Source organism: Trematomus bernacchii, unplaced genomic scaffold, assembly GCF_902827165.1.
Source record: "Trematomus bernacchii unplaced genomic scaffold, fTreBer1.1, whole genome shotgun sequence".
Lineage (NCBI taxonomy): Eukaryota > Metazoa > Chordata > Actinopteri > Perciformes > Nototheniidae > Trematomus > Trematomus bernacchii.
This window is the reverse complement of record NW_022987689.1, coordinates 16,801,850-16,828,048: the sequence shown is the minus strand read 5'-3', so window position 1 is coordinate 16,828,048 and position 26,199 is coordinate 16,801,850. Positions and strand designations below refer to the sequence as shown.

General features: G+C 38.4%; 1 protein-coding gene across 4 annotated transcripts; it reads left to right on the top strand.

Annotated features, from left to right (window-relative positions):
* Window positions 1-200: 200 nt before the first annotated feature.
* Window positions 201-26,199, top strand: LOC117488779 (probable cation-transporting ATPase 13A3). 4 transcript variants are annotated; one of them, XM_034137874.1, is made up of 33 exons: window positions 202-454; window positions 3,289-3,358; window positions 4,964-5,137; window positions 6,165-6,338; window positions 6,445-6,515; window positions 7,286-7,369; window positions 7,521-7,590; window positions 7,688-7,822; window positions 8,504-8,576; window positions 8,752-8,883; window positions 9,702-9,869; window positions 9,967-10,124; window positions 10,215-10,403; window positions 12,897-12,958; window positions 13,274-13,424; window positions 13,710-13,832; window positions 13,928-13,942; window positions 14,769-14,919; window positions 15,241-15,361; window positions 16,308-16,432; window positions 16,548-16,708; window positions 17,982-18,101; window positions 18,644-18,723; window positions 18,837-18,879; window positions 19,258-19,367; window positions 19,556-19,652; window positions 20,387-20,459; window positions 20,564-20,741; window positions 22,418-22,599; window positions 22,989-23,077; window positions 23,265-23,345; window positions 23,580-23,675; window positions 24,193-26,199. In XM_034137874.1, exons 2-33 carry the CDS (start codon window positions 3,308-3,310, stop codon window positions 24,373-24,375), a joined length of 3,720 nt encoding a protein of 1,239 aa, XP_033993765.1. In that variant the 5' UTR covers window positions 202-454; window positions 3,289-3,307; the 3' UTR covers window positions 24,376-26,199. The 4 variants fall into 4 exon arrangements, with proteins under 4 accessions (XP_033993767.1, XP_033993765.1, XP_033993764.1 ...); XM_034137873.1 differs by having other exon boundaries at window positions 13,925-13,942; XM_034137876.1 differs by lacking the exon at window positions 23,580-23,675 and having other exon boundaries at window positions 201-454; window positions 13,925-13,942.

Below are 26,199 nucleotides of genomic sequence, written 5' to 3'. Positions count from 1 at the left end.
CCTCCTGCTAATGACTAAATTAAGCAGTATTCCCCCTTTATTTATGTTTTGCAAGGTTTTCTTTTATTGAGGAATGGCTCGAACCCGCGTCAGCTATAACCCGTTTGTATCTGCTCTAATGGGAACTGTTGCATATCTTCAACCCTCTCCCCCCTCTTGCACACGTCGCCACACTTCGATTTGTTGCAATTTGCAGCAACTAATCCAAAACCCGGTGTCCTTTAGTGACCTCACATCCTGTTTTCCTCACTTCCTTCTGAATGGACCGGTTTGGGACGGTCCTGTCTCCGCGCGGCGTGGAGCTGTGTTGTGTTGGCGCGTGTCTGCAGACACATGTTCGATCTCCAGTGTTGCTAGGCTGCTGAACGGGGCACGTGAGCTAACTTTTGATGCAACCGTTAGCTCACCTGACTATGCAACGTCTCGTGCATTGATTGAGAAGAGAAAAGTGTCGGTAAGTTGTTAATTCGCGTGAATTCGAGGTTTTTCACACGGTGTTTATGTTCATTTTCAGTCTCATGTTAAGGTAAAGGAGCTCAACAAGGAACTTGCGAAACAGAAACAACTTTGTAACAAAAGTGTCAAACAGCGACTGCAAATGGCTCCTCATTCACTGTTTGGTGATGCAATACTGTTGAAACTGGGAATGTTTGTTTTTCTCTCTGACAGGAAACTTCTAACTTAAGCTTTTTCTCCCTTTTCGCATTTTAAACATGTTTACGTAAGTATCTGTAAAAACTCTACCCTTTAACTTCAGGTTAAATAACTTTGAGTTTGTTTTGTTTAGTGGGATTTGTTGGAAAGTGATGGAAGTGGTAGGTGCTACAGTGTAAAATACTGTAACAAGTACACGAGTCGTACATTCATGGTATACAAAGCCACAACACTCTTGGCCTCATATTATACTTAAAACTACTAAAAGTCAAAGAATAATACTATGCAGAATGGCCCATTACAGAATAATTATTATATTACTTTAATAATAGAGCTGTAGGCTACTGGAATGTTCTAGCATTACAATTATTCATGCATTTGTGTCCATAACCTTAATGTTTTAGCTGCAAGCAGGTTAATGTCATCATTTCTTGAAAAAAAAGGTAACTTTTTTTATGTTTCATGTACCATGTACCTAATTGCTGCAGGTCTCCCTTGAAAAAGAGATCTATGATCTCAAGGGACAATCTGGATAAATAAAGGTAGAACAAAAAAGAAAAAAACTCGGCATGAGAAAAATATACAATTTGAATTGTGACTAATCAACAAACTAACTCTAAATTGACTAAAGACCAAAATATCCGATGAATTGATCAATCAACTAGGCAGTTCTAATAAATATAATGTCAGTGTGCCAATTGTAAATTAAGTTGGAAAAAATGCACATTATTTAGGGGAGGCGTGAGTTGAGTCCATGTATATAAGTTTGCACATCTGTTATTTGTCATGTAAAAACTTGTTTATAAAGTTATGTCAGGTAGCAATGGGGACCCCAGTGCCACAGTTTCTGGATTGGGATCTGGACCTTTGCTGCTCTAGGACTGTTACATAGTTGTTTTGAAGCCAGCCCGGTGTAGCTGTGGCTTTATGTTTGGAGTCTTTGTCCGGCTGGAAAATAAATCTTATCCAAAGTCCCTGTTGGCTTGCAGACTGCAGCAGTGTTTCCAACAGGATTTCTATTTATTTATATGCTGCAATATTTACTTTATTTTACTGCATGATGCTGCCACCACAAGAGGGATGGTGAAAAAGCTTTTGTCTCATCAGACCATAGAAGCCTGTTAGATTTGTCATGGACGATTGGTTTTCTCTTTGAAAAGTTATATCAATGTAATTTAATAAAGTTTCATATTAATTGTGGAGGAAGTGTCTAAAATATGAATTTGGAGCTGGACTTTTCTGATATAAGATTTAATTGCATTATCTTGGCCCAATTAATGCATACTATCAATATTATCGCTTAATCTACAGAAACCCCCCCAAATATCAGTCAAATTCAATTTACTTTTTTAACAATAGCTGTACAGAAGTGCACAAAATAACTATTACATTTGGTATTTGTAATCTTTATTTAAAGAGCAATTATCCATATTCAAGTTATAATGTGTTTCACAAAGACAGCTAAATAACGACATACAAGCCCTAAATGATCAAGCAGTCTTAAATGAAAACAAATCACACACTTTTGTGTATAAATAAACAGTATAGTGTAGAGAAAGGTGACCATTTCGTTTTTTAAAGAAATAATAGTAAGTTAAAAGGCAATAGAAACTTAAGTTAAATCTGGAAATCTCCAATAAAGTATCATTTTTTCCAGCCGGGCTTGTGGAACAGAAAAATACCTGTGTCCAAGTTTCTCAAAATAAGTACGGGAGCGGAGTTCAGTGATATATAGATGTGAAAGAGGCACGTAGAGCCTAACATTGGTCAAAACGATCCTTAAACACGGCAGGAGACAGTTTAACAATGCTAAAAAGAATAGTGAAGCACTCGATAAAATAATGTCTTATCATAAATCTATACATGTAAATATCACAGTTATCATCTATACCGGTATATCAGGATTGATGTAAAATACCAGACGCCCTCATACATGATAGTGCTTGGCTGTGAGTCAAACATTACTGTAGGTGTGACAGTTATTGAGCGTTAACATTTGCATGGTGCAAAGGTTTCCATGTTTTACGGCCCATCCTGTCCTGGATCAATGCTTCACATCTAGGAGTGTCGCACTAATGTGTCAATAAAGTTGTCAGTGAGTCGACATGTCGGTGTGTTAAAAGGCTCAGTTAAGTCCTACAGAAGTGCACTCAATCAAATCAATGCAATCAAGCCAGAGTAACGCCGTATTTCAACTATTGACTCAGCTAATATTCCAGGAAATGTATGTGGACAATATCTAAAAGGTTTCAAAAACAAGACAATGAATGTACCAGAAGCTTTTCACAAAGTCTCAAGACGTGACTGGTATGAAGATAGGGAATATCTTTTCCTCCGGATTAATACCAGGTAGATAAGGTTTACTCAATGGTGTTACTATGTTGAACGCTAAACAAACGTCTGTTAGTCTTTTGTGAGGATTACTGGAATATTCACTTCTGTTTTTTGGGGTTTATTTTCAGTTTGCAAAGTTATTCAACTTGGCCATTTCAAGTCCTTGACCGTTATTAGCATTGCAACATGTTTGCTGACCAGAGCAGAGTAGAGACTTCTGTGATAACAAAGCGTCAGCGAGTAAACCACCCATTGGAGTTCCAGTAAAGAAAATGATCTCTCTTCGTTTTTTCTTCTCAGTTGTTGAACTTCAGACAGAATGAAGACGAAAGAGCCGACTATTATAAACCAGGGACTGGAGGATGAGATGGTAAATATCAATTTCTGTTCGAATCTGAATTCCTTTATCAGTCCCACAGCGAGGACATTTACAGTGTTACAGCAAAAGTGGCATCGCAGGGAAAAAAGGCATGCATAAGAAAAGAGTAAACAACCATGGCTAAAGAAATGTGTAGCAGCAATTTAAGTCAAACTAAGTGACATAAATAGCATATTAAAATATTGCGACCACAATAAAAATGATTGGGACATTTATGAAAATATAATTTTTTTACGTAAAGTGGGCATAGCACCGTCTTTATATTGCACATTTCAGGTTTATTGCTTAATAAAAGAGCAGTTTTGGGTGGAGGGTGTCAATAACCAATAAGTTAAAGAAATACACAATGCATATACCCAGTTTTTTTTTTAATAGTTTTTGTGGGAAAACACTAGATAAAGTAAGAAAAGATGATGGTTATCACTTTTGTTTTTGCGTGTTTACTGTAAAGCCACGACCAGCAGCCTGTTAGCTTAGCTTTAACACTTGGAAGAAGCTAAAACAGCTAGCTGGGCTAAATCTGCCAATCAGGGCTTTTAAATCTCACCTATGTTTGGTAAACATCAAACTTATTTTCTAAACATCAGAGTTCTCAATTATATGCAATCAGCTAAAAACCAAAAACACCACTAGATTTAAATGAACACATTTTTGCATCTTAAAGGTGGGGTATGTAATTCACTTCAGAAACACTTTGTTATATTCCATGGAATGCTCTTAACATCCCGATAGCAATGAATATATTAAATGCTTTGACAAAAAATCCATAAAAAAATGTCATCTGTGGAAGCCGTAGTACTGTAAAAAGCACGACCAATCATCTGAGCCGGGCCGGCTAAAATAACTGGATGGCCTACCTGCCTGTCAGCCTTCCATCTGTGCACAAACTTATCTCGTGCCCTCATTGGTCATGTGCGCGTTCGTGTGTGTTGGAGGAAGGAAGTCTGAAGGAAGGGGCAGATTTTTTCCGGTTGTGTATTTTCAAATTCTAGCGCACTCGAGCTGGTTTCTCCAAAATTACCTACCCCACCTTTAAGTATGTCCACTCTAATTCAAGGTGGCAATCAGCAGTATGTGATAAGACATATTGCCAAGAGTGCTTATCAAAATGTACAGAATGTACATCTGTTACAGAGTTGACTGTAATCCACTTATTATTATTATTATTTTTGGACAAATTGCCCTGTTTCTTGAGTGAAACATAACTCTTGAATCCAAATACACCGTTAATCGGCTACTGAATAGTCCCGAACAAATAAATATGTATTCCTGATGAAGCAAAGTTTGTTCTAGGTTACAGTGAAATTACTTTACTTACATTTTTTATTTTTTATTTAAACTCTAGAATGAGAACAGGCCTTTTCCACAGACGACACTAGAGTAGGAAACGTGTAAATAATAACATTTAGGATACAGTTGTAAAAATGTAAATTATATGTAGACTGTATTCCATTCAGCTGCTTCAGTTTCAGGGTCCTGGTATTTGCGTGTTACTGGATAGCCCGCTTTCCAAGGGCTAGTAAGATGAGAAGGTTAGCAAGTCATTTAGAGAAGTGTTACCCTTCAGTGTGTTTACATGAGTGTGTGTCCGTGCAGGAGGTGTGGGGTTATCGGCCCTGTGTATGGAAGATGATCCTGGTGGGTGTAGGGACCGTGTGCTCCGGGGGTCTCCTGCTGCTCCTACTCTACTGGCTGCCTGAGTGGGGCGTTAAGGGTACCTGCACACACACCTCGCTGAGAGACGCACACACACTCCTGCTCAGGACCACGGTAGGAAAATGGCAGAAATTGCTTTTTTTTACACAATTTACTTGTTTTACACATTTTTCTCTGCTCGAGTACATTATATGACTTTATATTTCATTTAGCTGACCATTTTGGCAACCGCAACACGTACAATAAGTGCAATCAGTCATTATATATAAACAGCAGTAAGCCGAAGATACCGCAACCTGAGCTGCTTTTCCAGTTATAATTCTGTATTCAAAAAGTTTGTTTTAGTCAGGTGCATATTCAAATGTTTGAAATGTAGAGTGTGTACAGTAAGTGCTTAGAATATTATGACATAAGTATTGCCATTCTCATCTCAAGTTTTTACATTTTTGGATCAATGCTTTTTGTCACACAAGTTTGGTGCAAGTTTGAACTGTTTTTGACCACTCAAAAAGTGATGCAAATGGTCAAAAATACCACATTAGGAAACCAAGACCTTGAAGAATACCATAGAAAAATCAATGCTGTGATTTGGCAGTAAAGATGTATGACCTTTGGAGATTTCTGTAAGAGTTGCATTATTTGATCATGGGATGACGAACATTTTTGGCTGGCAACAGATAGAAAAAGACTCTTATTGTCAATATACCAAAAGGTCACAACAGATAATTTAATACAGTAAGTTTAAAAAAGAGATTTACTCTAGCTTGTGCTAACCTATTTCTTCTTTCACAGAACTGAGTTCAGTCTTGTGCTGCTGCTCACTAATCATCCTGACATGTATTACATTCTTTTGGCAAACACTGTACTACTCTACTGATTACATTACATGTCACTTGTTAGACGCTTTTATCCAAAGCGACTTACATACTCAATACTGTGGGCAATCCCCACAGGAGCAATTTGGGGTGAAGTGTCTTCAGGGACACAACGACATGCTGACTGCAGTGGGGTTTGAACCTGTGACCCCCTGATCCCAACACCAACGCACAACCCACTGCACCACACGCCTCCTACTGATGATGAATTCAGTGTGATCTCACAGCCAAGGAAACAAAAAGCTATTATTTATATTGCTAAACAGGATGAGTTCAGTCAGTGGTTTCGAGCCAAAGTACACGTGATGTTGGCTCCAGGGAAGGAACCCTTCGACAGCTTGGATCTGATGTCCACAGCTCAGCTGCCGAACGGAGCCGGAGACTACGGTATCAGCGCTGTGCACGACGAGCATCATGGGAAATATAGACAGCCTGTTCAGGTGCCTCATTTTGAAACTGTTGCTGCAGTTTGACATTATTTGTTGCTCCTATGTATGGTTGTCCCACAGACAATATCTAAATATGTCTCTCCCTTTCTTACTGTAGATCCTCTACTTCACCCACCACAGCACCAAATACTACTGGAACGATATGATACAGAACTTTGAGTTCTATATGTAAGAGTCCCTCTGAAACACCAGGCGCTTTTATTTGGAAATGTTTTATCTTCTTGCTGAACAAACTAAATGTATGGAAGCCCTGGAAAGCAATCAAGGAAGATCTTTTTCTGCTGATACATTATATCATTTGCATCTATATATACTTTTTTTTGTTTAAGAGAATAACAGGTGATTTTCTTTCATTGATGAAACAGGTAAGAAAAATTGTCAGGATAATATTCTTGGAAATTGGTGAAAAAAGTGAACTAAAACCAATTATTTAATGAAAAACAAGTTTTAGTGAGACATTTGGTCTCTTAGATAAGGATCATTTCAAACTTTTTCTCTTCATGTGATACATACTTTGATGGTGTTTATTGAATGTTGCAGTGGAATGTTCATTCTTAATAAGTTCTTAAGTCCTACTTAGAACATGGAGTACTATAGTAATCTTGTGGCCGAAATGATTATCAAAACTACACAACAAAATATCACTCGCATTCACATATGAAAAAGAAAGTAATATCAAAAATGATCCTGACAGATTCTTTTGACGTATTTCACAGATGGAAAACATGAACATAGAAGGATTATCCTTGTTAAAACATTATAGTTTCACCTGTTATCAAGTAACAAACACAGAACAAAACAAAACACAATTATTTAGAACAGACTTCAATCTCTTTTCCTTGCTGGCCTTTCAGGGCTTCTGTAAAAAAAAGTGTGTTATTTAATACTTGGTACTGTATGTATTATTCACATGAAATGAATGTGTGTGCCTTTTCTAGAGGCTTGGAGGATGTGAAGGTGAGCTGCGCGAGCATCCACTCTGACCACAGCTCTGGACTTTCTAAAACACTGCAGGACTACAGGTACACACACACACGCATCTTTCCTGCAGATTATTCTCTCATCACAATAACCAATATTTAAAAGTCAAATGTATTCCAATGAACTGGTAGAATCATCAGAATATGCACTTCTTCATGTCATCGTACTCTATTGATTTTTTTTTTTTAACAGGAGGTTGTTTTTCGGGGAGAATGAGATTGCTGTAAGAGTGCCGTCTCTGTTCAAGCTCCTCATAAAGGAGGTGAGTTCTTTGTCTTATATCAAGTCTGGCACTGCTTTTATCATACTAACATCATTAATGCACATTTTTGACGAGTTTCTTTCTGTTCCTTCGCCAGGTCTTAAATCCTTTCTACATCTTCCAGCTCTTCAGTGTTATACTGTGGAGTGCTGAGGACTACTACTATTATGCTACAGCCATAGTTTTCATGTCTGTGATTTCAATAGCTACCTCTCTGTACACCATTCAAAAGGTAAGTCATGAAAAACTTTGGGGGGAATCCCCTTAATATTCTTATTCCATAACTTGAAAAGCAGAAGGCGGAGGCTAATGGTGCATTCACATGCTAATCAGATGGTCCCATTTCTGGGTTAGGAAGCTCCTACTTTGGTGTGTTTTATCAGCTTTAAGTCATAATGTGCGGACAACATTGACCCTTAACAGACATTGTGTTGTACTGCTCAGAGTGAACATGTTGATATTTGTCTTCCGAGTTGTTGGGTGTTCATTGGAATTTTTCAATGCCTCCGCTTAACCTATAGTATACTACGTTCAATTCTTGTAAACACAATATCTCATGAACGCCTGGAGGTATTTTCCTAAGATTTGGCACAAACATACACTTGGAATTAAGAATGAACTGTGTTCTCAAAACAATGACTTTTGCCTTTTATACACTGATTGATAAAGGCATACAACAGCAAGGAGGCATTACTAGTTCCGATTGTTCCAATACCACATGAATGCAACACAAATGCCTCGCTATGTTAACGCATTTGAACCATAAAGTGTGTATCTGCTGACAGACAAACTGAGCCTCTTCGGAAAAAAACACTAATAATCTTTCCAGAGCCGTATGAACTCATTTTGTCTGCTTGTGTACTTCCAGAAGTATGCTTTGAACTTTTTTGATACGCTGTCTCTTATTTTCCAGCAATATGTGATGCTGCATGACATGGTGGCGACACACAGCGTGGTCCGTGTTTCAGTGTGCAGAGGGAATAAAGGCATGTTCTACTTTATTTTGGCTATTCGTGAAAACAAGACTGTCAATCATTATTCAGCAATGACGGATGTGTTATTGTGTTGGTGGTGTTTTTGGTTTAATATGATATAGTAATGTGCATTATTTTATATTGTAAATTAATGAGACTTTTTTTTCTATTTGAATCTTGTTCCTAGAAATTGAACAGGCCATGTCAACAGATCTTGTGCCCGGTGATGTCATCATTATCCCAGCCAATGGGATGGTCATGCCCTGCGATGCTGTGCTCATCCATGGGACCTGCATTGTAAATGAGAGCATGCTGACAGGTCGTATATCCTTATATTCTAGAACAAAAACAAATATTAACCCAATGTCTACTTCTTAGTCTTTCCTGGAGCTTTTCCCTACACCTCAGGGTCTTCTGAGAAAGGGATTTTCTCAGTTTTCAGGAAGTTTTCTAGTCGAACGTCCCGGGAAAAGCTAGTAAATGGACTTTGAGTTAAATGTGTCTAACTGCTGTTTTTTAATGTTCATCTGAACTGTCTAATTCTTTAGTTTATTTTTTCAGACAAAATAAAGAACTGGTCTTCATTTTCTTCATTTTTTTCTTGATAACAGAATACATCATGACAAAAGTGATTAACACTATTTCTCTTATTTTATTTTTCTCAGTGAAATCATGATATCAATTACAGTTCACTTCTAAACGTTGGTATGGTTAAAATATAAATTGGTAAATGGTCAAATATAATAAACATTCTAACCAAGTGGATTCATGGCTCAAGTACTTATCTACTTACCCCACAACAATACAAGTACAAATGGAAAGAAATACCCGAAAACTACGTAAGAAATAGAAGGAAAATAACATTAGAAAGATAAGACATGTGGGAAAAAGATATGTGCTAACAGAAATTAAATGTGAATGAAGGGGGATTTAAAAGTGGAGCATCAGTTCTGACACACAGAATTAAACTAAAAACTGAGAAATTCAGCATTTTTGCATGGCAACTTTCTTGACAAAATATTGTATTTTGATTGAACAATAATTGTATTTTAATATAGTCCTCGCACGCTACACGGCAGCTGTTGTTCTTTTTAAGCTTTGTTTTTTATTGGAGGCTAACTCTCCTTCCATCTTCAGGGGAGAGCGTGCCTGTCACCAAGACGAGTCTGCCGAGTTCCGGCGAGGATGCGGCATGGACCTACAGCACGGAGGAGCACAAGAGACACACGCTGTTCTGCGGCACACACGTTATCCAGACACGCTTCTACGCTGGAGAACTGGTGGAGGCTGTTGTGGTCAGAACCGGTGAGACAGCAGGGAAGAAAGACTTCCAAATATCATGATGAAAATAACTTTAAACATGCAAGTGATTACACGTGTCATTCATTGTGTGTTCCCACAGGCTTCAGTACAGAGAAAGGCCAACTTGTCCGCTCCATCCTCCACCCAAAACCCACAGACTTCAAGCTGTACCGCGATGCATACCTTTTCCTGTTGTGTCTGGTGGGGGTGGCGGGGATCGGCTTCATCTACACCATTGTCCTCAGTATCATGAACAAGGTAACCTCAGATTGAAATGTATGGTGTTTCCTTAGGAGATTTAAGGATTCTATCAGCCTGTAGATATTCTTCCTGTTCTGTCGTATCCAGGTTCCTGCTAAAACCATCATCATTGAATCTCTGGACATCATCACCATCACCGTTCCCCCGGCCTTACCGGCAGCCATGACGGCCGGTATCGTGTACGCACAGCGTCGTCTGAAGCGCGTTGGCATCTTCTGCATCAGTCCTCAGAGGATCAACATGTGTGGGCAGCTCAACCTGGTTTGCTTCGACAAGGTATTTAGACAGCAGTTGTCATTTCTGGTGATGCAATTTCGTTTTCTTGTTAGAAATGTAATGCAGCGGCTTGGGTTTGTTTCCGTCTCAGCTATTTGCTGCATGAAAACCCTCTCTATTCCTCTCTCTCTGACACTGTTAAATCAATAAAACACAATGAACAAAAACAAATCTTATAGTTTATCTACTTCAACTTCAGGGTTGAAGACGTTCTAGACGTATGTAAGAAGAGGATGGAGTCACTGTGATATCACCCATTGGTTTTTAAGCCTTGAGTTTTGGCGGTTTTGCCAGTCGTCATATTGGTTTTTGGGAATAGAAGTAACACGGAGAAGTTAAAAGGTCCCTATTATGCTAATTTTCAGGTTCATATCAGTATGTAGTGTCTCTACTGGGACACGTCTCCATGCTTTAATGTTCCAAAAGGTCTTTCTTTTTATACTCCTGTGCTGCAGCACCTCTTTTCACCCTCTGTCTGAAACCAGAGCCCAGTCTGCTCTGATTGGTTAGCTGGCCGGCTCTGTTGCGATTGGTCAACTGCTTAAAGATGTCCCGCCCCTTAGCCTATCACGTACAATTTGTTGGAATGCTATCCAATAGAAGCGCAAGTGATGTCACTATGTTCCAGATGTAAACAAAGGAGTCCAATGGAGTCGTTCCAGGCAGGAGAGAAAACTGTGAACATATGGAATTGTAACCTTTGCAGACCATTTACATGCACCAAAACTGATATAACACACTACAGGAAAGGCAAAACCCCAAAAAGCATAAAAGGACACCTATTGTAATTGAGCAATTGAGACTTATTTGGAAAAAGTTTACTCAGGTCATAAATCAAGCGATTACTAGTGTTCCTTTCACATAGACTTCTATCAAATCTGACAACAATTAAAGTTGCACCCTGCTTGTTATTAGAGAGAATGCAGATTAAAACCATTGGCTTGACTTTCAAACCCAGAGGTTTTTGCACGGTCTTAATTTATCGGTGTAATTTCTAGGAACAATGTTCAACTGTGACTAAAAAGTCCTTCACTCAGAATGAGCGTCAAAACCACAAACCAAAGTGAATCATGATGTCTTCAGGCAGTGCTGTAGATGTACAATGAAGCCATTTGTCCACAACACCAAGCATCATACTGTTCTTATATGTTACTGCTTTAGTGTAGATTGGAAAGCGTCCTCATCGACTGTGTGATTGGAGTGATAATCAACTGGAAGCAATTTTGGCAAACAATTCATCATAAGAGCTGCTTATTGGTTTTGATGCTCTTCTAAAACACTGAACAAGGTTTCTTTTGGTTTCTGTTGGGCAAACAAACAAATACAACATATTCATTTCAATGACTTACATTTGACCAGATGTTATTCAATTTACAGAACTTGAAAAATCTGTAACTTTAAGCAATTCACAGTTTGTTTAATTTGGTCTACTGTAAAGTTGATGTATCGCCTCGTAAACGTTGTGGTTGTTTTCTAGAGGTTGACTTTTGCTATTCAATGTTGAGACGCAATTTAACGATACACTTTTTAGGTCTTGTTCTTTTTTTAAATTGTTATTATAACTGGATAAAGGATTTTAGTCCTCAAACATCTTGATCTTAAGTTAACAGAGAAACAAGCTGACTAAAGGCTTCGAAGGGCCAGGCAAGCAGCATCAGAGAAACATGGATTCTTTAAGGTGAAACTCTCTTTGAAGGGAGTTTTCTCTCCCACTGAATAAAGCACTCCCACACACTTCTCTCCCCCCCTGCCTGAAGCCTCAATTGGACTCCTTTGTTTACTTCAGTAACATAATGGCATCACTATGTAACACTCACGCTTCTATTGGCTAGCGTTCCAACACATTGTACGTGATATAGGCTAATGGGCGGGACATCTCTAAGCTGTTGCCCAACCACAACAGAGTCGGCCAGCTAACCAATCAGAGACAGAGGGTGAAAAGAGGTGCTGCAGCACAGACAGTATGAGAACGATAAAGAGCTTTCTGAACATTAAAGCATGGAGACATGACACAGTAGAGACACTACATACTGATATGAACCTGAAAATGATACATTTTTTGAAGTGAGGAGACCTTTGTGAACATTTCGGCTTCCAGTCAAAATCTCTTAAAGGATGATAAATAGGGAAATATCATCTGGGAGAAGTGGACTGCAACGGTACCAATGGTGGAAAGATAACAACTCCCATGGTCCTACACAATTCCTTCAAGTATTAAACTTTTTTTATTGTTTTGATTGAGAGACCCCTTTTAGCAGAAAATGACGTATAACAGCTCTAGTTTTATTTCCACAATTCTCAGAAAGAGTGTGTGCGTGTTGTATCAACAGGTCAGTCCTTGATTAGAGAAAAGGTAACAAAAGTTCACTGAATGGTTTTACTTTAATGAATTAAATATAGGACTAAATATATTTCTGTACCTCGGTTAAGAATAGATTTTCTGCTCTGAGGGGTGGATAGTGCTGTTAACTGTGTGTACTTGTTTTCCTTCAGACTGGTACTCTGACTGAAGATGGCTTGGACCTGTGGGGTGTGCAGAGGGTTGAAGACGGCAGGTATGAGATCCCCATCTTTATCTGTTTCCTGAGAGTAACCACAAAACAGATAGAAAAGTCAGGACCGATATGATTAGCTAATAACGTGTTCTGACACATTATTTGCAGGCCAAAGTAGTAAAGGTCCACACTTTCGGTTAATATAAATATATAAACGGATGGAGATTTTCTCTAGAGTTGTCTTTAACATCTCACTGGATGTTTTGATTTCAGGAAAGAAAGAATAGTATATTGCCTGTTCATTCATTCAGAATCAGTTACGTAATACAGTATTTATCTTTCCCCCCCCCCCCCCCCCCCCCCTCTCCATCACAGCTTTTCTCCCCCAGAGGCTGATGCAGCTGAAGACAGTCTGGTTAACTCTGCGTTTGTGGCCTGCATGGCTACCTGCCACTCACTGACCAAGATAGAGGGCGAGCTCTCCGGAGACCCCTTAGACCTGAAGATGTTCAGCGCCACAGGCTGGGTAATCCAAGATTCTCCATGTTTACACCCAACGTGCTCAGTCGCTGGCACCACAACTAGCTCGGATCTGTTCATGAATTATGCAACACCACGCTTTGTCACTTTGGCAGAGCAAGGTCTTCTTGGCTAAAAATGGTAAAAGTCTGGTACCATGGAAACTCCATTATGAACAGCAGAAAATGTCTCTGCCTCTGAATAAGAAACTGCGACTGTGGATGATTTTTTTGCGTCATGCTGGACAAAGTGTAATGGAATCTAAATGTTATTAATATATGATTTTGTTTAGATCCTAGAGGAGCCCACAGAGGAAGAGACTACACTCCACAATCCCATAATGCCCACAGTCGTGCGACCTCCAAAGCAATCCATCCCTGAAGCCAATCAAAACAATCCTCTCACTCAGAACATGGTACAGTGACACTCCATATCACTGTTTTATCATCAGTTAGAGCCTGGTCTCAGAATTATATTGTCATTAAATCCTTGCTTTTTTTCCCCTAGGAGCTGAATCAGTTGCCAGTAATACATAATATAAATTGTTCAACATTTGATGAGTAGATATTTGTTAATTCCCCACATACATTCTCTTGCCCAGAGTTAAAAGATTAATACCACTCTCATGTTTGTACGCTAAATATAACGCTACTGCCTGCTGCTGGCTAGCTTAGCATAAAGACTGGAATCGGGGGGAAACAGCCTGGCTCTGTCCAAAGGTATCTGAGTCTGTATACCAGCCCCTCTTAAGCTCACAGGTCAGCCCGCACATCATGTTTGTTTCATTTGAATCAAATCTGAAGTGTAAAAACTAAAAGCCGCAGGAGCTGTCTGAATTCATCTGAAAATCAGTAGTCTAATAGTAGTCTAAAACGTAATACATACATTTGATATACAATGTTACATAATTGTTCAACAATACCCTTATTCACTTTCTTGCTTAGAGTTAAATGAGAAGATTGATACAACTCTCATGTTTGTACGCTTGATATAAAGCTACTCCAACCAGTCAGTTAGCTTAGCTTAGCTTTGCTTAGCGTAAAGATGGAAAATGGGGAAACAGCTTGCCATGAGCAATGACTTGCTGTCTTTGCATGGCAAACTCATTGTTGGACTCCAGGTGCTGGGGGACAAATGGGTTATTGTTAAGAGATCGGATAAATGTTTCCATTTGTTTACAAACGTTATCCTAAGCCACGCTAACCATCTCTTGGCTGCTTCATAGATAGCATCCAAATGAGGAAGAACTTCTTGTTATCCACTTGGTTTATCACATGAAATAAAAACAGATTGGAAGTTGTTGCTTTATTTCCACTACTAACATGTATGCAACATGTTTTCTGCTCCTTAGTCCTGTGAGATCGGTATCGTGCGTCAGTTCCCGTTCTCCTCCACCCTTCAGAGGATGAGTGTGGTGGTACGGCGGCTGGGGGAGAAACACATGGATGCTTACCTGAAAGGAGCACCGGAGGTTGTGGCCAGCCTCTGCAAACAGCACACAGGTCTGACTCTTCTGTATGTTAAAGGCTTGGGTGGATAATATCTCCTCCCTTCATTTCCAACCAAGCACCTCATTTTCTGCCTGATAACAACGTACCAGTTGCACACTGTTTTGGTTTTGAAATGTTGCATTCATTGATTCATTATTGGCTTTTATTACATACATGACAAAAAACTAAATAATATTCAGCGATAAATACATCCAGATCTTTCAGTGTCCTTTATCATGAGTGTAGTATTCTTTTTATACAAAGGTTTTCCTGAAAACAAATACTAAACTCATCCAAAGGCCCAGACTAACATGCCTCTGCCCGTCTCTGCAGTTCCACAGAGCTTCACAGAGACTCTGGAGACGTACACCAAGCAGGGCTTCAGGGTCATTGCCCTGGCTCATCGACAGCTGGAGTCCAAACTCTCCTGGCACAAAGTGCAGAGCCTCAGCAGGTACTCCTCCCCCCGCTGATAACACTGTGTATGTAGCTACTGACCGTGCCCAAAACACTGTAACTGTTACAAATCTTCTCTAAAATACTGCAGCTTGTACAGCTTGTGATGTTTGTGTCTGAGCTCCTCTGATAACTAAAACACCATAACAAATAACATGTCCAAATATTAAAGGCTGCTGCAGAAGTTTACAACATGTTCAAGATATGGAAAAAACAAGAGCAAATGTCAAGTTTTGATTGCCGTTATCTCTGAAGCTGTTGCCAAAAGCCACAGCGTTGTACTCATGGCAACCGGCTGAGAGATAACCTAAGAAGAAGAAGCTTTTGAAAAATAATAAAACATTTCCACCGACTGTAGCATCAGCATCAGAATACCTATATTTGTCCCACAGAGAGGGGACATTTATATTTGTAAAGAGCATAAGATAGCTTAATATCACTCAAGAAGCATGCATGCAAATATTAAAAGATAAAACTAGAAATTTCACAATTTACAAAATACACATCCAGTACCAGTAACAGTGTAGCGATATAGCAGAAAGGTGGAAGTATATATTGCACCGCTATTTACGGTAAATGTGTATAGCACATATATAGTATGTAGTAACAGGAGTGTTATAGTCTTTGTTGTTATATGATACTAATAACTTATAGTACTAAGAAACAGCCACAAGATATGGTGCCAGCTGACGTAAAGGCGTAACTGCAATCATGGACTAGCTCATGGAATGTGATTATCTAGATGTACAGGCCCACATGATAAGTTGACACATTCCTTTCTGTTTGTGGATGTTACATTATTCTGATGCATGTAGGAAATAATTAACTAAAGTACAAGTTGAATTGGTTGGGTATACTTTTTATTTCACACTTTGACTCTTTAAAGTGACTTGAAATATGATATGGATATGATGATGATCAAATGTGTGATGTGTGGCTTTTAGGGACCTGTTAGAAACCAACATGGAGTTCCTCGGTTTGATCATCATGCAGAACAAAATAAAAGAGGAGACTGCCGGTGTTTTACGGGAATTACGCCAAGCTAACATCCGCACTTTGATGGTCACGGGTAAATCAATTCAGAGACTTCACTTATTCACCTTGCATTGCCACCTAATATGTAAAGACAATAATCATGAATTTCAACAACATCAGTAAATTCTCTCTTTTACCCACTCTGGTAGGTGACAACATGCTGACGGCTATATCAGTGGCTCGGGACTGTGGCATGATCCGTGCTCATGAGAGGGTCATCATTGCAGAAGCTGCTCCTCCGAAGGATTTCCACCCTGCTAGTATCACATGGCATTACACAGAAAACCCCGTACAGACCAAGGACAATCAGGTGAGGCACTGAGTAATGAATATAAAAATAATCTATCACACTACACACTTTAAGGGCCCTTTTTAAACGACCTATAGGGCATGGTCTAAAGTGCATGGCGCAGGTGCATCTAGTGAGTTGCTACTGACTGGCTGCTGAGTACGGTGACCGACAGGTGCAAACACGCTACACTACACCGACCCAAAACACCTCCATTAGGAGAAACGCGCTGCACTTTAAAAAACAATGCAAACACAACGTTTCCTCAAGTTGGTGAATGTTTTCTAAATGTTGCGCATGTTTGTCAAGTTGGTGGAGTTGCATGTGTTTTGGCACATTTGTGTTTTTTTATTTGCATCGTTTTTCGAACTGCATTGGTTTCTCCTAACGGAAGTGTTTCAGGCCGTTGTAACATGTTTGCACCTGTCGGCCACCGTTGCTGAACGCGTCTGCGTCTCGTGATGTGTTTTTTCTATACATTTCTAATTTGCAACTACTGCCCTGAATATTGGGTTTTCCTTAACATAAGTAAAAAACACATTTTCACAACCAATTGTTGCAGTCTGGTGTATGTCCCTGTGTGTAGCAAGCGGAGTGTTTGTGAACCTCCATATGATAATCTGAATGTTGTGCTGGGAAATGACTGTTTTGTCAGTAGATGGCACTATCCCTTTCTGCTGCCTCAAGATCAAAATGAGCCGGACCACACCTCCTTTAAAAGTCAATTTGCCCATTGGCGCACAGAAAGACGCAAGTGCACTTGCTCTTTAGTTCGTGCACGGAATAAAAAATCACAACAGCCTTGGCCTAAAACTAGAAATGACACATTACATGTTAAATGTCTGTTTACCTGACTTAAATCAAAGCAACTTCAATACACTTCTATACTACTGGTGATTGCCACTAAATAAAACGGAGGGAATGAAACACTAGTTGGACGTATGCTCTCCTATGACGCCGATGTTATTGCTTGCATTACCACTTATTAAGCAAAATACAAGTTTGAGACCTGCATGTTCTGGCATATCTTTGCAGTTATGTTTTCAAATATCATTTTGAAAAAGCTAAGCTGAAGTGATAAGCACTGCAGAGTTGAATGAAACCAGTGCCACTGAAAGCATTTTGACAGAGGCTGTTACCTGCATTTACACACTTATGATAGCCCAACCTCTGCATGTATGTGCCAGAAAACACCCTAAAAGGTGTCTGAGTAAATCTCCCAAAGACATGCATGATGATTACAGTTTAATAGTTTTCTGGTGTTACAGTGATACTGACTCTTTCTCTCCTTCAGTCTGTGGAGATAAACCTGGAGGACGGGGTGTATGCACGGCAGGAACAGAGCTATCACTTTGCTGTGACCGGCAGAGCCTTCGCTGTCATCACCGAGCACTTCCCTCAGCTCCTGCAGAAGGTACAGGACCATCTCCAGACGTGGATATTATAAAATAAATATTAAACTAATACTGATTAACAAAATCAGTTAATGGCAATTACATACAATTTAACTGTCAATATAAAACTGGAATGAAATGTCCACAAAAAGAGTAATATTAACTGAAATGATGAGTTTATGCTGATATAAAGTAATAATTACAAACAAATTAAATACATATTACATTTGATAAGTATTTTAATACTCAAAGATACATTGCATTTGAATCCCATGCGTTGAAACTTTTAGTATGAATACATTTCAATTATGAATGAACAGTTCTTTATTAAATTAAATTACCATTATTTTACATTTGATTTAAAAAGGAAATGGATGCGATTGATGACACTTTTTTTATTTATTTGATCCACCCCTAAAGACATTTCATTTCAAATGAAGAGTGATTGTTTAATCAGCTGTAAGGCTTTATTTCACAGATAAAAAGTATTATTTTTTTATGTTTGACTACACCTGCATCATGTTGCGGTAATTCTTTTTGTCTCCACACGGGGGCGCTGCAGCTTGCTCTGAGAGCCACAGTGTTTGCCCGCATGGCTCCAGACCAGAAGACTCAGCTGGTGGAGGTCCTGCAGAGCATCGAGTGAGTCCCCCTTTCTTTATGGCCTCGGTTTAAATTGGTTGGAGATGATGTGATAATATTGATTCATCACCAAAGGCACGTTGTAATACCCTCACTCACTGTTTTCCTTCCAGCTACACTGTTGGGATGTGTGGTGATGGTGCGAATGACTGTGGAGTGAGTACGAATTATCTTTATTTGTTATATAAAAAAAATATGACTATTTGAAAAAAGTCAACAGTACAACAATTAAAGGAATAATTCATCCCCAAAGTTACCATTTGAATATAATTTACGTAATTTAAATTTTAGAAAGATTCCACGGTGAACAAAGAATCAAAAAACCAAGAGAGTTACTTTACTTCATCAAAAGTTTTCTCCGTTTTTGGATTCTTTGTTCACAGTGGAGGTATGCTCGAAAAACAAAGTTTTCTTCAGGAACTGAAGCTAGTCCGGTCCGGTAATAGATATACAAATGGTTGTTCCGTGGGTGAAGTTGGTCTTTTGAAAGAAAAGACAACGTTTTTCTTCTTTTTGTTAATATGTTTGTGTCAGGCTTTGAAGAGAGCTCACTGTGGGATCTCTCTGTCTGAGCTGGAGGCTTCTGTTGCTTCACCCTTCACCTCCTCCACCGCCAACATCTCCTGCGTCCCCAACCTAATCAGGTGCCAACTCACCGCTGATGGAGTATCATCTATACTACAGAATTTGACACATCATGATAGTACCAATATATATGTTACAAATAGTTAAACACATCTGTCTGTAACCCCTGTTAAGGATACTCACTGTGAATAACCCTTGAAAGGATTTCTATCAAGCTTTCTGACTGTCTCCTTCTCTGCTTCCTCAGGGAGGGTCGAGCTGCCCTCATTACATCATTCTGTGTGTTCAAGTTCATGGCTCTCTACAGCATCATCCAGTACCTCAGTGTCACACTGCTCTACTCGGTAAACACACACTGTCTCTCATACATTAACAATGCCCCTTTTCTTCAAAGTATTTCACTTCTTCTACAAATATGACTCTCACATGATATACAGAGGGTTCATGGGCAGGATGAGGGAGAGTGTGATCACAAAATACACTTGACCACACATTGACCTACATTAAAGCAGAAGTCAGTGAGTCAGAAATGTTAGTATCTCATGATAAACCCCATGAAATCTGTCATATGCTTTTTAAGGGTGTCAGAAAAAAATGACTCATCAAACGGAAAACAAAAAATATTCCAACGGACTAGATACAATCTAAAGAAAAATAGATAGCATAGTAAATAGCATTACCGATAACATAGACAATTTGTTTTAAGATAAGAAAATGTAACATTTTTGAAAGGTGAAATAATGACATGATACATCACAGGAGAATCAGATCACAAGGAGCCAAGACATAAAGGTCTTTTCAACAAGAGGACGATAAAAAGGATCTGACCTTAGCGTTAAGTTATAATTAGAAGTACTGTAAGCGACAAAATACTGTTCTTAACAATAAGGATAGTTAAAGCCAATGAATTTAAAAACATAAATTGGTACCAGTGAAATGCATGTCCTATCTAGGGGAGGCCGCATGTGTGAAAAAAGAAAGAAACCTCGTATAAATCTGTTAGAACAGTTTAGATTCTGTAGATCAACTTTTCTTCTGCTGTGTAACTTAATTCATCTTCATCCTTCTGGTATCGTAGATTCTCAGCAACTTGGGAGACTTCCAGTTCCTCTTCATTGACATCGCCATCATCCTCATCATCGCCTTCACAAGTGAGCAGCATGAAGACCAGCACATTAACACTTTCATAAATCCTTACGTTTGTGTGGTTAGACAAAGCAATCCAAACTAATAATTGACACTCCCCTGTCTCCAGTGAGTCTGAACCCAGCGTGGAAGGAGCTGGTGTGGCGACGCCCCCCCTCCAGTCTGATCTCCGGCCCCCTGCTGTTCTCGGTGCTGACCCAGATCATCACCTGCCTGCTGTTCCAGGTGCTGGCCTTCCTCTTAGTGCGACAGCAGAGCTGGTATGAGACGTGGACGCCTCAGTCAGAGTGAGTAACGTGTCTGAAATGAGATACTGCCAAAGGATGAATCAGTAAACTAATGGTTGGTAGGGCTGCACAATGAATCGACATTTCATTCAAATTGCAATATGGCCTTGTGCAACATCCAGTTAAGGCTTGATATGTAAGAAAAACATTCTGAATAAAGTATTGTGGTACTGCAGAGAAGTCCTGGTGAACAAACGGTATTCTACAGACTTAATGAAAAATGCTTGTTTATTACAGATGATCTTTAAAAAATCACACCGTCGTCTTTTAATTACGTTTAAATACATTTTTCAATGATAATGTGAGAAATGTTTAAGAATGCAATATCCATACAAAAATAACTGCAATCAGTTATTTTTTGCTAATTGTGCCGTCTTACTGGTTGGTAAGTTACACATATTGTTGATACTACTATGTCTCCAATAAACAAATACATTCAAAACATCAAAATAAAGTGTAACACAATGTAATGCAGTCTGATGCTTTGTGCACAGAGTGGACTTCTGTATGGGTGGTTATCTACATCCATTTAAAAAATTGTCCCAATACAAAAACACATCATATATATATATACACATATATATATATACATATACACATATATATATATATATACATATACATATACGTATATATATATATGTATATATATATATATATGTGTATATATATATATATATATATGTGTGTATATATATATATGTGTATATATATATATATATATATGTGTGTATATATATATATATATATATATATATGTATATATATATATATATATATATATGTGTATATATATATATATATATGTGTATATATATATGTGTATATATATATATATATATGTGTATATATATATATGTGTATATATATATATGTGTATATGTATATATATATATATATGTGTATATGTATATATATATATGTGTATATGTATATATATATGTATATATATATATACGTATATATATGTATATATATGTATATACGTATATATATGTATATACATATGTATATATATGTATATGTATATATATATATATGTGTATATGTATATATATATATATATATGTGTATATGTATATATATATATATATATATACGTATATATATGTATATATATGTATATACATATAAATAACGCATTTGCAATACAATTTGACTTAACTGCCTGAACAACAAAAAAACATACATACATATATATATATATATGTATGTATGTTTTTTTGTTGTTCAGGCAGTTAAGTCAAATTGTATTGCAAATGCGTTTTTTTTATTTATGCCAATTGTATTTCTAAACAGTATTTAATCTGCATTCTCTGTTAAAGCTGCACTAGATTGAAACTCCATCCCAGCAACTACTAGAAAACAAGCCACATACACTTTATTTATTACTCAATGAAATAACATGTTTTGATGGGTGACATCTTTCCAGGGCTGCAGGTAAAAAAAGCCTCTTAGGCAATTTTTTATATTATTAAATGTCCCTTTAAAATACTATTAAAGGAAAAATGACCTTTCTAAAAAGTGGTAAGTAGATCAAATGAATGTAAACAGCAGAACGGATTGCACACACGCCTGAAACGGTGACATTTTGAAGCATCTTTTGGCTGATTTGTTCCTATGAGTGCAGAGCTGTCACATGTTGGTTCTAACTTTGTGCTTCTCTCTTCCTGCAGCGCCTGCAATGCCTCCCGCTCCGGCCTCTCTCACGGCCTGAATGTAACGAGCCCTCACGACCACAAAAACATCAAGAACTACGAGAACACCACCCTCTTCTACGTCTCCTCCTTCCAGTACCTGGCTGTGGCCATCATCTTCTCCAAGGGGAAGCCCTTCAGACAGCCCAGCTACAGGAACTGTAAGACTTGTGAAATGACTGTCAGAGCGATGTGTATGTACAGACATTATTGTCAGCACAAATCAAGAACAAATCTACGAGGTACATTAGCAATTAAAAAATGGAATCGTAAAGGTTTTTTTGTTAATAATCAAAATAAAAAGTTTAATTAATTTCAAACTGTCATTCCAAATTCACTTGTTCAAATTCATTCTCCTGAATACATCCTTTTATTTTCTGAATATAGTTTTTTGATCAATTCTATTAAGTTTGACAAACAAATGTATACAATTACAATCCTTCCTGACACTTCTCATGTATGTATATATGTGAAGTGATATACTTGCAAGTTAAAAGAGAACTATTTCATCTGGCGTTTCAACTGAATTTCTGTTTCTTTATTTCATAAGGGCCGTTCATGCTGTCCTGCATCGCCCTGTATACTTTTCTCCTCTTCATCATGTTGTATCCTGTTCGTGCCATCGACAACTTCCTGGAGGTAAACTTGTTTTTTTACTTTAATTGTATGTTGTTGTTGTTGTTGCACTGGCATCTCTAAAACAACCATTCTCCAACACTGGTAAGCGTCAGAGAAACTGTGTAACTGTGCCTGGAAGTGACATGAAGTCTTTGAATGTGTGTGGTGTTGCATTCACTGCCCTCTTCCTGCCGCTCTCCCCCCTCAGATCGTGTGTGTTCCCCACGACTGGCGCATTACACTCGTCATCATTGTCATCGTGAATGCGGCTGTGTCTTTCATTCTGGAGGTAGGCTTTACAGACATCAGAGCCCTCTGTGACTGATCTCCGTTTTTTAATTAGGAAACTGATTTGCATGCATTGATTTTCTTGCTGAATCTGCGCTAAGTAGTGCATCACCGACTAATGAATGAAATGAATGAATCGTGTTTCTGTGAGTCTCTTTGGAGTTATTTCTCTGTGGCTGTAGCCCGATCTTCATGACCAGCTCGTTTCTCAAGTTCCCACTCAAATCTTCTGTAGATTTTGATCGTTGACATCGTCATGCGGAGGCTAGTTTTCAGAAGCAATCAGGGGCTAAATCTGCCCACAGAGCCCCCCTCTTCTGACACACCTAAGGTTGGGAAGCTTTTCACTTTTTTATTTTGTCTGCTTTCATTTATTTCAACAGTTACGCAAGTCCTAACCCTCTAATTCTCTTGCTTTATATTTTTCCTCTGGTGACATGCTGTGGCTGATGTTTAAATAATCCATAGAAACTAATAGAATTTAGTATAGAATATTATTTTTGTTGTACTACTTTTTATTGGGTTGTTTGTGTTGCAATTCATTCACCAATTATGGCTAATCTCATGAATCAATGAATGGTCTTTTCATGACTGTTTGACTTATTTTACAACAACACATCCTCACTAATGGAGAAACTAGTCACTGCAACGTCACACAACATTTATGAATATAAAAACAGCTCTTCATATAAATGCATCAAGCAATGTAGAGACATGTAGCTAGTACCCTAGTATTCCCTGTTCTGTGCATCATCTTGCCATGTGAGTATGTTCTGAATACACAATGTTCTTTAGTCACAGATATTATAGCTGGCTTCTTAACGTTTCTAATGTTCAAACACTCCCAGGAGGCCAACCAGCACTGGGCCTCGTCCTTCCTCTCCTGGTTGTTCTGTCGGACCAACAAGCCCCCCCGGGTGCTCTACATGCACCTGGCCCTGGAGCTGCAGGACAACACAGACTGGCCCCCCCGACCCTCCACTGTCACCTACGCCAGCGATCCACAATCCCGCCTCTCTGCCCCCCTCTGACACCAACAAGCAGACTACTGCACAGACTGAAGATACAATCACAGCTTGAGTTGAGCTCAGAGAAGATGATGATGATGATGATGATGATGGTGATGTTGATGTTGTGTGAAGCGTCCTAATATAACAGACACTGTGAGCTGCTCATACAGAAGGTTCTCCTCCGTTTTGATTCAACCTCCTCAACAGACAAACTCTTGTCAAACTGCTGAAACATGAGCCAGAGACGTCTGTTAAAGGAGCAGCTCACCATTTTGTGAAATGTGGTACGCTTAATCGCTCGATTGCTAATATGTTAGACGACAAGGTCTAAGACAACTCTAACTATTCTAGGGTTAAACTAGATGTTAAAATATCAACTAACCACTGTGAGCCAAACAGCAGGTGATTGCTGATATGTTTGTGAAGTGTGTATGTGCATGTATGTGTGCAGCGCTGTGCGCTGCCTCAATCCCATCATAAAACACAATTAAATCAAACATGACTGAAACAAAATGAAACTCACCAAACCTGTGATGGTTAGGTCTTTTCAACTTTCCAACAATCACCAACTGGTTTGGTTGAAATAAACCCTGCAGTTTTTACTGCTGCCCTTTTTCTGGGGGGCGGGGGAATCATGAAATTATCCAAATAAGATGTTTTATATAAAATATATATGTTTCCATTGCCTCCCCCAAATCTACAGTAAATGTAAAGGCAGTGACAGCAATTGGTTAGCCTATCACAAACACTGGTTGCTGGAAGCCAGAAGTTTATACATGTTTGAAGTCAACATATTAACAAGCTAGGTTTATTCATTACTAGTCTAGATCATAATTAGTCTAAAATACAACCAATGCAGTTTTCATTAAACACACATCAGAATGGGATCAATCTTCTCAGATAACTCAGCAAGAAGAAACCCAGCACATTTCACAAGTGACAAGTCATTCCTTTAAGATGAGTTGATGTCTTAACTACATTGTAGTTAAGTGCGTTTTTGTGTTAGTGCGACGGATCAGCTGCTGTTTAGCTCAGCCAGGTCAATCAACAGCCTAATCCTCTGTGAATAAACACGCACTGTCTTCCACTAACATTAGCTGCTGCTATAATCCTAAAGTTGTAAAACAGTGTTAGGATGTATGGATTCAAAGACACATGGGACACTTGTGCCTTTTTTATTTATAAGACAACAAACATTCCACTGCTGCATTTCTGTCTTAGGGTAGCTTCAATTGAAATTCTTCCTGTGGAAGAGAGAAACAGGAATTTCTGTGTCCCTATTTTTTAAATTGTATTGGCGGACCATGTGTGTGCTTGTGTGGAACAGAGCAAAAAAGTGCATTGCTTAAAACGAGAATAAACCATTTCTGTGTCCTTTGATGCTTAGTAAAGTCTTCTCATAATATGACTTTCTTTTTTTAATTAAATGAAAAAGAATGACACCGTTTAAAATCACTAAGGTACTGTGCAAGACTGATAATATGTAATGACTCAAAGCAAGTCAATTAATCAAAACCAATCAATGAGACACTTGCTGCTGTGATGAATTTATAATAGTTGATTCATCTTTTAATTTTCATATAATATTTGTCTGTAACTGTTGACAGCTGTTGTATGTGTATTTTTAGTAACAATTAAAATGAATAAATGAAACATATGAGAATTGTTCTCCTAAATATCCTCTTTAGAAATATAAAAATTGTAATTTATTTTTCAAGGGAATATGTCAATCTTTTTAATATTTGTACTTATTTTCTTATTTCAATCAAATGTTTCAGTGTCCGTCAACGAAAATTCCTGTTTGCTCTGCAGAACTCCCATTACATCTCCCAATAAATCTGTATA